We start from the raw sequence: 17,973 nt of genomic DNA on the forward strand, positions 1-17,973 counted from the left end.
CTGACAGGTAAGAGGTTCTAGTATACTTTAAGGGCTGCTAAGTTTTCTGTCTGTATCCTGAGGCCACAATAAAATATAAGTTTTCACGGATGCTTTGGAAAAGACATACCATCCGGTACAGCCTTATGCATATAGTAAATGCTTATTACCAAATACCATGAAGTCGAAAATCCCTTTTTGCGATGTTTAAGCAACAGTATTTCCTTAAGTTTGGGTCAGCTTCTAGAACTCAATTTCTAAGTAGGAAGAGTCTCTCAGTACCCGTTTCTATCTAATGTAGCACGTACGGCCTGCAGGCTTGGTGAACCTTGTGGCCACCATGGCTGAGTACCGTAGCAGCAGCAGCAGATGGGTTAACCCATGTGATGGCTACAGTGTAAAAACCAAGTTAAACAAAACAAACTGGTCGTTTATATTTTTACAACTGAAATAAAATTAAAACAAGTTTCAGTCAACTTCTACTTCAGGTTGACCTAATTCGTAACATACGCTGCCAGAGAGGACTTCCTTAAGGAAATTTCTCAACGGAGTGTCTTGTTGTGGAGGTTTAAATCCTCACCAGTCAAGCGATACACCTCTACCGAAATGCCTCCCCAGCTCACTAATAAATCAAGAACGTGGGACACCTACTGGGCGCACAGCTCTCTATTAGGAAACTGCGAAAAGAGGAGAGCAAACAAACGTGCATCTGCTGCCTGGGGCTGCTCTTTGGGGCCGGCATACCTGAGCAGATGTCTGGCAATGGTGGATCTATCCACAGTGACTCTGGAGGATGGCAGCACCACAGGGTCGGACATGAGCGTGCTCATGATGGGATCCAGGAACTCATCGCAGGCGTCTGCGTACGTCTCCTCTTCCTGTTGCTGGAGGTCTGCTAGAGACTAAGCACAAAGCCTGGTAGTTAAGGTGACTTCAAAGAGTCGCTGAATTCAAAATGCTCACTGACTATACCTTAATCTTCAAGGGCTATTTTTGGGTGTTCTTTACGAGACAATGACAATCCTTAGCCTTCTTTTCTACACAAGCCAAGACAGGAATTATAAAAGCGAATTTAACATTCAACCCTAACTCTGAAACTTCAGTTTGCCTCAGCTGCTGGCAGTCATGACTAGAGATGGGTTTAAGTGTTAACAGAAAAAGAAACACATCACATGGGAGATCCTTCTGGCAACAGCCCTACTGTAAATGTCATAATTGAAAAGGGGATGGTGGGAGGAATTATTTACACAGTGCTCCATCACTCATGCAGTCTATGTATGAAAGGCAGCTTCTGGTTTTAGTTACAAACAGGTATAGGAGGAGTTTAAAGTAGCTTCAACATTTTGATCTCTTCATGACTCTAGTTCCTCAAGAAGCCACCTGGGTAAGCTCTAGGCAAGAAGGAACCCAACTCAAAAAGTAGCTCAAGGAAGGGAACACTGATGTCAGTAAGGAAGATTTGCTTTTTTTTTTTTTAACAGTTTATTTATTTAAAAAAAATTTTTAATGTTTATTTTTGAGAGAGAGAGAGAGAGAGAGAGACAGAGACAGAGAGAGACAGAGAGAGTGTGTGAGCGGTGGAGGGGCAGATAAAGAGGGAGACACGGAATCCGAGGCAGGCTCTAGGCTCCGAGCTGTCAGCACAGAGCCCGATGTGGGTTCAAACTCATGAACCGTGAGATCATAACCTGAGTTGAAATCAAGAGTCGGAGGGGTAACTGACTGAGCCACCCAGACACCACTCTTTTTTTTTTTTTTTTTAATAAGGAAGGTTTTCTATTAGAGTCGGTGCCATGATTTTCCCTTCTTTGTAATGCTAATGAAGGTCGATCAAACTTCAACCAGAGGGATTAGCTGAATATAAGACAGTATTTTTATCTATCAAATGTATGACTATTCCCATATAAGCCAACTACTAAGTACAAATATAATGAACAGAGAAAATCTGTAAAAATCAAACGACTAAAAACAACTGATCTTGAATTCTATTCGAAAAAGTTCTGGGTTAATGACATAGATTTTCAAACCTATTGGTAACACTGTGCAGAAAAGTTTTCATAAAAACAGCCTATAAAAATCTGTACATTCTTCTCTTCCAGTAGAAGTTTCTTAAATCGATTTTCTGTTCTTCCCTCTCGTGTTGACAAGAGAATTAATACGGTAGTGATGATACGATATGGTGATGTGTGGAAGTGCTGAATCACTATATTGTACACCTGAAACTAATACAACATTGTATGTTAACTAACTGGATTTAAAATACAAACTTAAAATAAAAACAAGGTAGTTCTACTTATTCACTGCCTGGCAAGAATCATGTTTGTTTTCTCAAGACAATATCCTTTTTACCCTTTGAAATAGGGTAACCAGAAGAACAGCTGAGTCAACAAAGCGATTTCTATTGAATACATTAATAAACAAATTCTCCTCCTCACCTTGATTCTCTCTGCTAAGTTGCTGAAAGCCACAATCATATTCCCGGGCTTATTTATTTTCTTCAGGACTCGGACTGTCTGTGCAAAGAGAGTTGGGGAATAGGAACGTCCATCCTTGGGCACGGTGGCACAGAAGTTCTCCTCATCCCTGGAAGGTCAGCATCAGAAAAAAACTGAACATCAGAGGGTAGGTCAATGAAGGAGATAACATCTGGGTGGAGGAACAAGGCTCCCCACCACTTACACGCCACGAATGTTCTTTTGATTATAGAAAGATTTCTTCTAGTTTTTAGCAAGGAAGTCTATCAAGTATCCTGCAACCTTAAAAGAATACTGCTTTTCCAAACATTGGTTAAAACTAGTAAAGTTTATCTTTGCACAGATAAAGGCAGAACGTTGAAAAATCTGAACAATGTCCCATAGGTCATACAACACTTCATTATTAAAACTACATAAAATTCCTTCATCTAACCAACTAGAAATGAACCATTTTTCTATTCGCACATAATCACCAGTCATTCCATTATCAAAATCCCAAATTAAAACATTAGCATTCCCTCTGGCTTGCCCAGTTAAATCTCAGGTACCCAAGATTTAAGTAGATAGTGCAGATATCTGATACGAGCTGCTGGGGTTTGAAGTCAAATTCACTGAAGTCCTTGACTTTTAAGGCCCCCATCTTGGGGCCAACCAGGTGCTGCAGGAAGTAGTTCAACATGGAGATGATGCGCTCAGCCAGGAAAGGATGCACAAAGAGTGATTTGATCTCTAGAAAAAAAGGCAAAGTCTATGAAAACTCAACCTATAAACCATCTTTTATTATGTCTTAGAGTTTCATTTGGAGACCTCTGGGAAATAGTTTTTAAATTATACAAGTAATACATTTTCATTGCAGTTGTGTTAGAGAACTGTGGTGAGCAAAAACAAAATATAAACCTAGCACCCAGAAATAAACACTGTCAACATTTTGCTAATACTTCCTTTTAGCTTTTGTCCATATTTACATACACATTTTTAAAACAAAATGATTATCATGGTGTACATATTCTGTAACTTACTTTTTCAGTTAACTATATCATAACTATCTTACCATTTTAGTAAATATATGTTCCTGTGTTGTCCAACATGGTAGCCACTGGCCCCATGAGGCTCTTTAATTTAAAATTCAGTCTCTCAGTCACACTAACCACACTGCAAGTGTTCAACAGCCACACATGGCTAGTATCTACAGTATTAGTCCAGATTTACAGAGCATTTCCATCAGACAGACTTCTGCCGAATAGCAATGATTTGCACTTCTTTAAAAAAAGTATTTATTTTTTGAGAGACAGAGAGTGAGAGAGCAAGCACGTGCACAAGCCAGGGAGGGTCAGAGAGAGAGGGAGGGAGAGAGATCGCAAGCAGGCTCCGCGCCGTCAGCACAGACAGAGCCCGACGCGGGGCTCGAACTCATGAACTGTGAGATCACGACCTGAGCCAAAACCAAAAGTCAGATGCTCCACCAACTAAGCCACCCGGAGCCCCTGCACTCTTTTTAACGACCACATAGTTTTGCAGTGTGCGATTTCACCTTAAGTTATTCATCTTTATTGCTAGCCATTCTACTATAAGCATTTCACTTATTTGTATTTATTGAAAAAAAGATTTTATTCTTAAGTCATCTCCACACCCAGCATGGGGCTCCACCTCACAGCCCTGACACCAAGTTGCAGCGCTCCGTCGACTGAACCAGCCGGGCGCCCCAGCATTTCACTTATTGATGAATTTCACTGTGTACATATTTTGTAGACTTACTACTTCCTTACAATGAAATTTTTAAGGAATTGCTAGGGCAAAAGACATAAACTCCACAGAAATGTAAAACAAAACATTAACACTTGTCAGGTTTTAAGAAGCCAAACAGCACGATATGGCTTGCTTAGTACTACTGGTTCTGGATTTTATAATTTTAGTCACTGTCAATATTGACACCACTACTGATGAGAGTTTAACTCTTATTTCCTGTCTCTCTTTCATAAATACAAATCCTCCCAGTATATAGTCATTAAGATTATATAAATATCATTCACAGTAGAGTGACATAGTGTCCTAATGATTACGTATATAAAGTAATACATATACAGTTTTTAATAGAACTATTAACAAATTGGCTTGCTTATTTTTAGAGTACCAATCACTCAATCTTCCTAAACTCTCCCCAAGAAATGTAAAGCTCTCGATAGGATCATTTCTAGCCCTTCTTTTTCGAACTGCTCCTTCTGGAAGCTCCCATCTGGACTCCTGGCTCTATAGGCCTGCTGTGTGGTGGTCACACAAGCTCCTTTTACCATCATCCTGGGCACTTCTCTTGTGTCTCTCTTAGGGGATTCCACCTTCCTCCTTCTGGGTTTACTCTCTCACTTTAATGGAGAAGATCTTTTTGTAGCTTCTCAAGAAAGAGTATTCTGGAAGTAAATCTGACACCTTCATGTCTAAAAATGTCCTCAGGTTTACCCTCAAACAGAAGTGATAATTTGGCTGGCTAGAGTTCTAGGCTGCAAAACTATTTTCCATGAGGAGTGTGTGCCAGCTTCCATTGTCACTGCTATGAAAATCAAAGACATTTCATACTTAAACCATTGACATGACCGGACTTTTCTCTGGGACCCTTTAGGATCTTCTCTTTACCTTGATTTCCTGTCACAATAACACCTTAGGGTGAAAATTTAAAAATTCCTTGTGTTGGGCACATGATGGCTCTTTCAGTGTAGAAGCTTTTAGTCTTTGAGAAATTTTGGTATTATTCTTTGATAATTTCCTCCACTCCATTTTTCTCTTTTAAGACTTTCTACATTGATCCTTTATTTTCTTATCCTTTCCATTCTAAGTCTTTCTGTTCTGCTTTCATGGAACAGCCCCTTAAGTCGATCTTTTAACCATTCTGACAGGTAAAAATTACTTGTCATATTTTTAATGTCCAAGAGCTCTTTCTTGTTCTTTATTTATTTTTTTAAATTTTTTTTTCAATGTTTATTTATTTTTGGAACAGAGAGAGACAGAGCATGAACGGGGGAGGGGCAGAGAGAGAGGGAGACACAGAATTGGAAACAGGCTCCAGGCTCTGAGCCATCAGCCCAGAGCCTGACGCGGGGCTCGAACTCACGGACTGCGAGATTGTGACCTGGCTGAAGTCGGACGCTTAACCGACTGCGCCACCCAGGCGCCCCATCTTTCTTGTTCTTTAAATAATTCTTTGTTCTTGTTTTATGGATGTTGTATCTTCTCTTATCCCTCTGAGATTATAAAGATTTTTTTTATTTTTTTAAATTTATTAAAAAAATTTTTTTTAACATTTATTTATTTTTTTTTTTTCCCAACTTTTTTTTTAAATTAATTTATTTATTTTTGGGACAGAGAGAGACAGAGCATGAATGGGCGAGGGCAGAGAGAGAGGGAGACACAGAATCGGAAACAGGCTCCAGGCTCTGAGCCATCAGCCCAGAGCCCGATGCGGGGCTCGAACTCATGGACCGCGAGATCGTGACCTGGCTGAAGTCGGACGCTTAACCGACTACGCCACCCAGGCGCCCCAAACGTTTATTTATTTTTGAGAGACAGAGAGAGACAGAGCATGAGTGGGGGAGGGGCTGAGAGAGAGGGGACACAGAATCTGAAGCAGGCTCCAGGCTCTGAGGTGTCAGCACAGAGCCTGACACGGGGCTCGAACTCACAGACCGTGAGATCACGGCCTGAGCCAAAGTCGGATGCTCAACCAACTGAGCCACCCAGGCGCCCCTAAAGATTTTTTTTTTAAGTTTTCATCAAATATCTATGTTTCATGTTGGAGGATTTCTTCAAATGTCTGGTGATCCTTGGTTATCATTTTACATGTAATCAATATAAAATTATTAATGAAATATTTTACATTAAAAATACTAAGTCTTGAGGTGTTTTATGTATCTCAATTCAGACTAGCCACATTTATTTATTAAAAAACAATTTTTATTCATTTGGCAAGGGGGGGTAGAATCCCAGGCAGTCTCCACGTTGTCAGGGCAGAGCCTGCTGTGGGGCTCGAATTCATGAAACTGTGAGATCACGACTTGCAACGAAATCAAGAGTTGGATGCTCAACTGCCTGAGCCACCCAGGCGCCCCCAGACTAGCCTAATTAAAAATGTCCGATAGCTACATGTGGCAAGTGGCTACTGAATTGGGACACTAGCTCTAGAGGGAGTGGAGATAAATGTGGACCTACCACATTTAACCAGAGTTCAAGAATATTCTTCAGGTTAACACACACGCGCACACACTCACACCCCCCCACATATATTTATATGGCTACCTTGTCCTCAAGAAAAATCATACCAACTTATGCTTTCTGGTAGCGGTGTGAGGGTGAACATTTCCCATGTCAACAATGGGCATCTTGAAGCTTCTCTAGTGATTCATTTCCCGATGGAGCACACATCACCAGAGTCTGAACTCTTGGTTTCATCTGGGCTGATCCCTCACATGAAGCAGGTCTTGACCACTGGACTTTTTGGGAAGACAGTGCTTTGGGTCCTTACCTGATGTCAGAAAGGCAAGGGTACCAATTGTTTCATTGGACATGATGTTATGGAAACGTGCCAGCTGTCCAAACATCTGCAGGCCAGCCTCCTTCTCTCGGCGGGCTTCTGGAGTCAGGCTATCCCATTCGCCTCGGTCTTTCTCAATCTGTTGAATCTTTATCTTGCTCAGATACTACAGAAATCAGAGGTGAAACGTATCAGAGACGAAAGTGCATTTGAAGGGAAGATGGTATTTAAGTGGTTCTGCTTAAAATCTAGTTTACTAAGTTGGGAAAACCAGGCACTATGCGAGAAACACGAGCCTTTATTTCTCAGCATAGGGCTGGAGCTCTATATAGACGGAGCTTGGGTCGACTTACGGATAGTTCTAGTCTGCACAGTATGGCCTCTGAAGTAGAAAGGGGGGGTAAATAGTGTAATGTAGGAAACCTAGGCAAAAATAAACAGGCTGAAGTGAAAAAAAGAATGAATCCTTCCTGAAAAATGGAAAACAAAACAAAACAAAAAACCAGACTCCAAAACTGCCTATCAAAAAACAAAGCTCTATCAAATATGCAAGCTGTCTGGAAGGAGAAGCATAAATATTAAACACTGTCTACTTCTCATTCTTACAGTCCTATGACAATGCCATCTGGTGTCATTCTCTGTGTCACATGGCTTTTGCTTAGAAGGGGCTGTTTCTTACAGGACTTGTTCTTGTTTTCTAAGAAAACCTATCTAAAATCTCAAAGTATGGGCTTATGAAAAAAGCAGGCGCTTTTCTCACAAATTAAAGACAAGTTACTGGGGTGCTGCTAATCACTCTGAGGACCTTGTGTCTGTCCAACAGACTACCTTCACTGTTCACCAGCTTCCTCTCCCTTTGGGTCACTGCCTTATCTATCTGACACCTGTCACAGAGAAGGGAGAGTTTTAACAGGAGCAATAAGCAGCTCCGTAAGGGGTGGGTAAGGATATGATGCACTGAAGTTGCTGACAGGCACCCTGGTGTATACTTTGGGAAACTTATGTTTCAAATATAAAGATCTGGGAGGCCATGGACAGAGGGAGTATTGGTGACTTGGTAGTGTTTATGTGAAAAAATAACCTAAACCAGAGATTTTTTTGCCCCCCCCAAATGGTGGTGCAAAAATCAGGATCTTTTAGGAAAGGGGTAAGAATCATTGCCTTGTGTGAGTCACTGTTACTGATGAGATGGGATGGAAGGTGGCTGAAAGTCACTGACCAAATGCAAGGTCCTCTTGATTTCTTTTTGTGGTGCTGGCCTGATGAATCCTGCCAGTGTACCTTAGTTTGGCCTCATCACACTTTCTTCTACCTTGTTTTTGTTTTCGTTTTTAAAGTTTATTTACTTATTTTGAGAAAGAGCGCACATGTATGCATGAGTGGGGGAGGGGCAGAGAGAGGGAGAGTGAGAATCCCAAGCAGGCTCCTTCCTCACTGTCAGTGCAGAGCCTAACTTGGAGGTCGATCCCAAGAATCATGGGATCGTGGCCTGAGCCAAAATCAAGAGTTGGACGCTTAACCAACTGAGCTACCCAAGCGCCCCAACACACTTTCTTTTCCACTCTGCCAAAATATCATCCTAGCTTACAAGGCTTCAATGGCCTGTGATCTTGATCTCTAATGGAACAACACCTATCAAGCTCTGCAATGGCAAGGTGGGTGGTACACTACTACTCAGAAATTTTTGGTGTCCAAACTGCTACTAGGGGCATAAGGATTGCTCTATTATAATTTGATGGTAAAAAGTATGTATTGATTGTTATTTGATGAATTAGGGGCAGTTCAATACGTTTTAAAAATTATTTCTTTATCTATTCTCACCTGTATGGCTTCATCCAGAAGGAAGATGGCATCGTTCATTAGCAGGTTGAGAAAGCGGAGGAAAAGTGGAGGATTCATGGCCTCTAAATTCTTTGAGGCATAGTCAGCCAGATCCTGTAAGTCCCAGCCCAAGACAAAAGCATTTTAGGACTGAACCGAAACTCACTGGGACTTATCTGAAGTAAAACTCTGGGTCAATCAGCTTTGGCTTCAGTGAAAGCTCTCTCACCTTAATGCTCTCTCGATAGGTATCCGTTCCCCACATATACCTTAGGATGGGATACATGGGACGTCGGTAATTAAACTTCTGTTCAAACTGATGGGGGTCGCCTGGAAAAGGGCAAGAGCAAAAAGCCAGCAAAGGGAGTGCTACCGGAGAAAGAGTAAGAGCTTATGTCCACGGGGAGCTACTTTATTTCATTCTGAATGTGTCAACACTACTGGCGAAATCTGCCCCGGGGAGTTGATAAAGGCCCAGAGTTACAGCCAAGTGTTTACTTATTTCCTTACTGACAGAACAAGAGGGAGACAGATGCAAAGGGTACCTTATGCTGAAAAGGACACGGTCTAAGTTGTAGAATAAAAGCCAGGGGAAACAAAGGCCTCAATATCCAAACGTAGAGTACTTTCAGACTTTGAACGAGGCCTCTGAACTGGCCACTGTGGCAGTGGCAGTGACAACTGTTGCAAAATGGGAAACTAAGTAACGCCCACATTCTTCACGGCTAACATCCAAGCTGTGAGACCAACTGGTAAATCAGGTCAGGGGCTAAAAACCTGATGCTTACACTGTTTTGACCTATCAGAGGAACCACTTGATCTCTGTAGCTTGGGTCATATCATAAAAGAAGAACGTGGGATTTGTAGTCAGAACATCTAGGCTCCACTTAATACAAGTCTTTTAACATTTTCAACTTGCAAATTCAGAAATAAAACAGGAATTGTAATACATTCTCTACCAGTGCAAGTGAAGGGCTGAAATGGTTATATGAGTTAAATGCAGTACCTTATTGTGTGACAGTGTATGTATTATGAAGGTTTACATGCACTATGTCAGTCATCACTTCAACCCGTTTTCTGGATGAGGAAACTAAGGCTCAGAGGTGAGCAAGTGACAAAACCAAAATCCAAATAGGAAAGGTAGTCAGTACAATGTTAAATGCCTCTTTAAATGTTAGTCATATTTATTACTGAATGGTAGGACATCTCTTTTAAAGGGGGTCTTAAATAACCGCTTAACATATACTGTTTACTGAGATGGGGTAGTTTACTCTTGATCTCAGGCTCATGAGTTTGAGGCCGATATTGGAGATAGAGTTTACTGAAAAACAAGGAAAAAAAAAAAAAAAAAGAAGCATCCCACTATTCTGCAATTATGAGGCACAAAAAAATAAAGACCTAGGTTGTGATCGGACAGCCTGCTTTGTTTGAGCATGATTAAATCAAGCATATAATAAAATTGGTAACAGCATATGTTTTGATGTGAGACAGAATCAAACGGATTCTACCACGTGGTTGTAAGAGACAGACAATTCATCTTCTCGAGCACTCACATCCTTATATGTACAATGAAGACAGTACAGGAAAACTTGCCAGATGGTGACAGATTAATGAGACAATGTTAAAAAAAAAAAAAAAAAAAAAAAAACACTCAGCATCAAGACCGGCACATAGCAGATATTCAATAAATGATGGTGCTTCTCAGTTCTAGGCTGTGTTACCTGTAAACTCAATGTCCACAAAGACCTTGATTAGAGCTTCTGCAAGGTGGGATGCATAGGGAAAGTTGCAGAACACACGTTTCCGGTGGAACACACTGGATACCAAGGGGTTTGGGGTCTGATCCAGGTGAGGCATCACTGCTTCCAATACCTCAGCCAGTTTGGCCCTCAGGTGGGGATTCTTCATCCTGCAAAAAGGGCGGAAAGCAAGATGAGCAGGTAGAGAACTTACCTCTCAAATTCATGACTATTTCCTCCACATGAGGAGCCAAACACCCTCTATCACTGTTACAGATAAAAACAAGACTCTGAAGTTTCAAGTCTTGGCAATTTCTGGGGGGGGATAATGCAGGGTACATCATTCAACTTTTGAGATAACAACTTACCAAGTATGAGGATGAGTACTTAAGTTTCTATTTAATATGTACTTGTCTATAATAATCCATTGTTTACTGCCTACTATTCTCTGACAGTTTCACTGAAGATAAACTTGCCTTCCTAAGCTTTCTGAGAAAAAGGTCCGGGATGCAGTTATTCTAGGTTACTGTTATATAACGCACCCCACATGTACCTAATAAACACCTGTTGACTCAGGATTTGTCATTAGGTCTGCTCAGCTCAGCAAAGGACTGGCTTCTACCTACTTCTCACTGATGTGGCTCAGGGGACTATGCATCATTTTCTTTGTGTAGAAATCTTCACTTATGTACACAGCTTCCTTTGGCCTAGATACCAAAACAAAACAAAACAAAACAAAAAACAAAAAACCCACAGAAGCAACTCTACAGGTCAGTGAGCATCTTTCTTTGAGAAAGAGGACCAGAAGCTATGAATGAAAAGATGAGATCAGAAAGCATCTACGTATGTTTACTACCCATGCAACTCAGAATTTCAAGGGTAAACTTTGTTAGCATACAATTATTAGCTCATTAGAAGCTGCCTACCACTGGTAAGGTTTCTGGCATTAAGGGAACTATTTTAACCAGGGACTAGCAGTGGAACTCCCATCAGGTATCTTACATGCAGGTTCAAATTCTCTGTGGGCGAAGTCCTTTGCTTATTGTGCCTCTCAAGGGTGGGATTTGTGGGCTACCCATAAGGATGGCCACGTGATTCATTAATGCTAACACAACTTCTGAAGGCAACCCCTTATGATTCAGGCGTGTGCGTTGCTTGGTTGTGCACCTCTAAACAGTGTCAGAGCCAAGCTCTCAGCCTTTCACCTTTCTATGCTTCCAGTGAAAATGGTGATAAAGTGGAGGACATGTTCCAGGGAATCTGCTGACGTCTCCAAGATGTCATCAGCAAAGCGGCGGAGAAAAATGAGGAAGTCACCCAAGTTATCTGCAAAAAATTCTGAAAGAGAAAATACTCAATGTAATTAGTGAAACACCTAACTTTCTGTACTAAGCAATATTGAAATTCCTTCCTTTTGCTCTACCCAGTAAAGGTTAAAAAATCCCAAATGTTTTGTAGATGCTAGGAATGGTGACCAGTTCATAAGTGTAGAATCTCCTTTAAATCTAAGTCAATTTTTATTTCTATCCTAGTAAACATGAGAATAGCAGAGACACAAAATACTGTTAAACCCACCAGTGCAATTTAAGAAACTACACTGATTTACATTATTTTCCATACTCAAGGTTAACTGTGCATTAAATAACCTTTTATTTATTTATTTAAGCTTATTTATTTATTTATTTAGAGAAAACGAACAAGCTGGGGAAGGACAGAGAGAGGGGGACAGAGGATATGAAGTGGGCTCTATGCCGACAGCAGAGAACCCAATGCGGGGCTCGAACTCAAGAGCCAAGCCATGAGATCATGACCTAAGCTGAAGTCGGACACTCAACCGACTGAGCCACCTAGGCGCCCCCACGATCTTTAATAAAGATGAATACATTAGATTAGATGACTATAGTCATCAGTCTCCAGGATGGTCCTCCAATTGTATTTGCTTCCTGGCATTCATGCCCATGTGTGTCCCCTCCTACACTCTTCTAGGGTAGAAGCATACAGAAGCAATGGTGTATCATTTCTATGGTTAGGTTATAAAAGCCTATAGCTTCCATTTTGGTCACTAGCTCTGGAGAAAGCCAGCTGCCATATTACGAACAGTACTCAGGAGAGATCCGTGTGACCTGGAAAGGAGGCAATCAGGGTTTGCCAACAACCACATGACCAGGCTTGTAAGCAGATCCTCCAGTCCTGGTCGAGTCCTCATATTCCTGTGGCCCTGACTGACAGCTTGGCTGCAACCTCCTAAAAGACCCAGAGGCAGAACCATGAGGCCAAGCCACTCCTGGATTCCTGATCCTCAGAAAACTGTGTGAGATAATGTTTGTTTTAAGGTGCTACGTTTTAGGGTGATTGGTTACTCAGCAACAGATAACCGATACAGCGGTCAACAACACATAACCTGATCTTCATGGACAATATTGGCCAACTCCACACCAACAAACCTCCCTTGTGGGTTAACCAACAGGAGGTGATTTTTTTTTTCCCTCTGAAGAATAGCACTGGGCGAGGCATGCAGATAAATTTGTATGCTGAACAACAAAAACAACATGAATGCTAAGACTAAACAGCTCTGAAAACCCTGGCTGCACTTAATCCTTTGAAGATTATTTTCTAATACACAAAGAAGTGGGGACACACGGCTGAGGAAAAAGCTGTTAGTTCTCCCATACTTCGACCAGTAGATAGTAGCTACATATTTGTTTCTCCAAAAACAGTGGAAAGGGTATTTTGAGGATTAAACTTCTGAAGTGACCCAGTTAAACTCAGACAGTTATAAATAGGCAGTTCCCGAGGGAGAGCCTGCTTACCTGGCACATAAGCCAAAGAGCTGTAGCCATCTGGCAAAGGAAAAGTTAGCTCTATTGGCTGTGAGCCCTCATTGCCTATGGCCAGTTGAACGAGTAGAACAGCCATGGACACCTGCAAATTCAGACAATTTTGTAGCATCTGTGGCTCGGTCATGGCAGTCTTGGTAGAAAGATAGATGGTCATCAGTCGTTCAAACTGCTCACGAAGGCTGTCAGCAGCAGGGCTAGAACTCTGCTGAGCATCCCGCCAGGCAACCTGCAGCCGATGCAGATTTTGGTTGATTTTTACCATCTGATCATGCAACCTGCCCCCAAGAAAGCAGAAGACACCGCGTCAGGAGCCTCATATGGGACAGCTGAGTACAGACTGTTGGAAAAACAAGTCCTCATTTACTTATTCTAGTATTCTCTTTTAGGATATAGGGCGCTGCAATCATGATGACACAAAAGGCACTCACAAAAATCGCTGACAGGGCAGGGGTCATAGCATTGGGAAAATGTTACCCGGTATTTGACATAAATGATGCTAATTACAAATAGCACACTTCAGCTGAAATGCACCGTCCAAAGAACAGCAGCTTGGCCGGACAGGGAGTAGAAGGGGCTGTTATCACATAAAATGACTATGAGACCAAGTACGAAAGGCCTAGCAGGATACTTCGACACTGTACCGTTGCAATGATTCTATTTGGATGTGGTTATATGGACAGTCTTTCTACGGTTAGTTGAGAACTAAAGCTGGTGAAAGAGGCCTCTAGATTAGTAACGACCACATATAAACCGGCAGCCACCTGGGATGCAACCTGAGAACAGCTTCCACGCCTCTGCTGTTCGACATAAAATTGTTCTTCACAAAGGGTCAGCCAAATGTTCTCTAATGAAAGGAAGCCCCATAATTCAATGTTATGGATAGCTGTCTCTATGGGTACAGTCCAAAGCCATCTTCTTTGGTCCTACAGATAGCGTCTAGGGTTAGCTAGCCAACATGGGGGAAACCAGATGACATTCATTCCCGGGTCTGAAGCTAGGTGACTGAACAGGCTGAACACAAGCTGCACTGTTATCTAGTACCTCATTTAAAACGTCAATGATAGGGACAGAAAAACTATCTGATAAAGATATAATCTCATTTTTCTAGAAATTTGCTGAGGTTTAAAACATGCTCTGTGCCCATGTAAGTATCCTGAAAAGACATTAAAAACTGCTATCCTCAGGACCTCTTCCTACCGACTGTATCATCTTTCTTCCCTTAGTTATACTTGCACTCACAATCAGTTAAACCAGAGGGGTGAAAATCAGAGAATGGCTTGTGGCCAGCCAGAACCAGAACCATTTTTGGAAGTCAGACATTCTAGTTCTTAAATGTTCCCACTTCTAGAATCCTTTTGATCTTTGATCTTTTGTGGTCCTACTCATCTTACTGGAATCCCATACAAACATCTTTAATTTTGTCAATTTTGTCCCTGTATCAGAGAGTAGAGCTTTGTCTTTTTTCCATCAGGAGTAGTAAGTCATGAAAATTCAAGAGCAGGAAGTGGAAAGTTAAAAGAAAACAATTCCACTATCACAGATCACAACAGGAAGACAGCGATTTACAAAATTTCAAGTTTAGAGAAAAATAGTAGTGCGTCTTTACTTTTTGAGAAGTGTAGCAGGTCAAGAATGAAAGGTAAATTCAGGTTATTTGGATAAAGCCAACTCATGTACACACAAACGCGAACAAACCCCATTCCTATGAGATCCTAATGGGAGCGTGCAGAATAAAGGGAGACTCACTTTCAACCTCCTGGTTATCAACGCCACGAAACAGTTCTTTCTTAATCATATCAGAACAGTTACCTGTGAAATCCCAAGTACAAGGTGTACTCTGTCAGGACAAGGTTCTCCGTCACAAGGTTGTAGTTCTGGGGAAACTTTGGCTCCTGCACAGCTGGGATCAAACAAGTTTCTTTGTCCAAACCTCAAAGAGGGTAAAAGGAACAGTAAATGACTCGGCATGGACTTCTGTCTGGGGTCTCCAGTGTCCCCTTCCTCTAGCTCAACTTCCATACCGCTATCAGTGAGGGTTTAAAAAAAAAAAAAAATTTTTTTTTTTTGTTTTGTTATTTTTGTTAGTAATTTCTTTTAAAAAACAAACATAGAAAACACTGGAGTTTTTCCCAGTGATAGACAGTGGATCATCTGTATATATTTGTGCTTTTCTGTATTTAAGATTATTTGCTTTTGAGCAGGTATCGCTTTTATAATTAGAAGAGTCACAAAACTGAGAGAGAATACACCAAAATTAGGAGTGATTCATTTTTTCTTTCTTTTTAAAGAGTGATTCATTTTGAATGACTTATATTTTGATTTCTCTGCATTGTTTTCTCCAAACCGGCCCCAATATTCTCCCGCCCTCGTCTCATTTCCTGCCAATTCCCATATCCCTGCCCCAAATGCCTTTCCCCCCTGTTCTAGACCCACTGAGCTTTCCCACTATTCCCCAGCCAGGCCTTTCATAGCTTTGTACCTTCATACTTTAAACCCAACTCATCTTTCCAGACTCGGCCACGAAGACTTCCACCTTCTGTAGAATTTACTACTCACTCCTTCCTCTGTGCTCCCATAGTTAAGCCCTATACCATATTATGATTATCTGTTAATATTATCTGCCTTCTTCTGGAGACTTTGGGTTAAAACACAAAACAGGGATTGTGCTTTATTTATTTTTAGAAAGAATGAATCAATCAATACCCAAGGCTGCTAAATTCAGAAGGGTGTCACTAAGGCACAACATCTAAAAGCTACCAGTTTTTTTAAACATCTTAGTTATACCAGCTCTTCTTTCTGCCTCATCTTGAGAAAGAAGCACCTTTGTGAAAAAGGATAAAAGTGAACGCCTTAGATGTTACACACACACACACACACACACACACACACACACACACACACACACACTGTCTTGAAAAGCCCAGTGCTCCCCTACCTCTCATGTGTACATTTTTAATTTTTCGTTCTTCATCATTCAACTCCTTCAGGGCACAGTAGGTGGGATTAAAGGTGAGGAGCCGAGAGGATCTGGGTTTGCAAAATGGCTGGCACAGCTTCAGGAGAGCAGCACCCAGATTCAGAAAGAAGGCATCCGAGGCATACATTTGGAAGAAGATTTCTGGCATCTGATTGGCCCAAATCTTGGTGCGGCCTGCATTTGCGTGCAAACAGTTTCCAAGCCAGGCCAAGATACAGTGTTTGGTTTCTGGAGAGAGCTGGAGTAAGTTCTTCAGCATCTGGTAGATCTTTTCATGGAACTGAGCCATGAACTGTTTAACCAGAAAACACAACCACAGAACATTCCACTTTCACAATCCTCATATTTGTTACTCCCAAACCTTAGCCCCTGGCAATTTCCAAAAATAACCTAATCCTAACCTTTTCCCTCACTCTCCCTGTGCTTTATGCCCTAGTTCTGATTAAAAAAAAAAAAAAAAAAAAAAAATTGCGGGCACTTATGAGAGATTCCCTGAGGAGCCGCCAAACCGCACATCGCATTCATGTAGCTTTAGAGTAGGGGTCAGTAAACTTTGTCTGCAAAGGGCCAGGTGATAAATATTTTTGGCTTTGCAAGCTATGTGGTGGGTGTGGCAACTATTGGACCCTACCACTGTGGCATGAAATCAAGCCACAAATACATTTATGAATGGGCATAGCGATGTTCAATAGAACTATTTACTAAAACAGGTAGCAGGTCGGATCTGGCCACTGCAGTAATTTGTCAATCCCCGCCTTAGAGTGCGATGATGGGGGATTTAAACCACCCCTGACTCAACCATTTACTGCCTCATGTTGGCCAGACTTCTACTATAAATTACACTAAGAAGCCATGTGGAAGGAAAGAAGGGGGAAAAAATGGTTTATAAGCTGGAGTTCAGCCCAAGATTTTAGGAGCTAAGGTTGGAAGAAATAGCTTAGTGGTGGGGCACCTGGGTGGCTCAGTCGGTTAAACGTCCGACTTCGGCTCAGGTCATGATCTCGTGGTCTGTGGGTCTGAGCCCTGCATCAGGCTCTGTGTTGACAGCTTGGAGCCTGGAGCCTGCTTTGGATTCTGTATCTCCCTGTCTGCCCTTCCCTCCACCCATGCTCTGTCTCTGTCTCTCTGTCTCTCTCAAAAATAAATAAAAAAAAGAGCTTAGTGACAACAATGAAGGCAACAATGAGAGGAAGTGGCTGTGCCACAGAAGAGCAGCAGCTTACTCTTAAACCACACACAGGTTTCTCCTCTTCCTTCACCCATGCTAAAAAGAGGACAGTTTCTTTACATGATTACAGTAGAAAGCCAAGCAGATCAATCTGCTTTCCCAAAGAGGCTCAAGCAGCCTTATCTGCATCTGCTTCCCGAGGAAACTCGACTTAATCTAAGATCAGGGCACTGGGATACAGTGGTAAACAGTTCCACCTGATGGATGTTGGCCTCTTGCACTTTGATCTCCTGGGGACTGGAACGAGATGGATTCAGGAAGTAGCCATGATTTTCTACTACACCCGGAGTCTTTAGTAAGCAGGAGACATTGAGGATTACTCCCAGCAAGGTCTTCTGGTACATCTGCCCATTGCTAGGGTCCTTGGGCTGAATGTATTCAACAAAAACCTATAAA

General features: G+C 41.7%; 1 protein-coding gene across 2 annotated transcripts in view; it reads right to left on the minus strand.

Moving 5' to 3' along the window:
- Positions 1-17,973, minus strand: part of UBE4A (ubiquitination factor E4A) — a 35,639-nt gene that overhangs the window by 3,423 nt on the left and 14,243 nt on the right. For both annotated transcript variants that reach the window (XM_015062191.3, XM_027036630.2), the window contains 12 exons: positions 17,775-17,966; positions 16,308-16,641; positions 15,182-15,302; positions 13,343-13,647; positions 11,738-11,870; positions 10,515-10,702; positions 9,023-9,123; positions 8,794-8,907; positions 6,964-7,138; positions 3,002-3,182; positions 2,415-2,562; positions 724-881 (listed from right to left, as the gene is read on the minus strand). In XM_015062191.3, coding sequence (XP_014917677.1) covers positions 724-881; positions 2,415-2,562; positions 3,002-3,182; positions 6,964-7,138; positions 8,794-8,907; positions 9,023-9,123; positions 10,515-10,702; positions 11,738-11,870; positions 13,343-13,647; positions 15,182-15,302; positions 16,308-16,641; positions 17,775-17,966 — 2,150 coding nt within the window. The remainder of the gene's footprint in view (positions 1-723; positions 882-2,414; positions 2,563-3,001; positions 3,183-6,963; positions 7,139-8,793; positions 8,908-9,022; positions 9,124-10,514; positions 10,703-11,737; positions 11,871-13,342; positions 13,648-15,181; positions 15,303-16,307; positions 16,642-17,774; positions 17,967-17,973) is intronic.

The sequence above is a fragment of the Acinonyx jubatus genome, chromosome D1, assembly GCF_027475565.1.
Source record: "Acinonyx jubatus isolate Ajub_Pintada_27869175 chromosome D1, VMU_Ajub_asm_v1.0, whole genome shotgun sequence".
NCBI classification, from domain to species: domain Eukaryota; kingdom Metazoa; phylum Chordata; class Mammalia; order Carnivora; family Felidae; genus Acinonyx; species Acinonyx jubatus.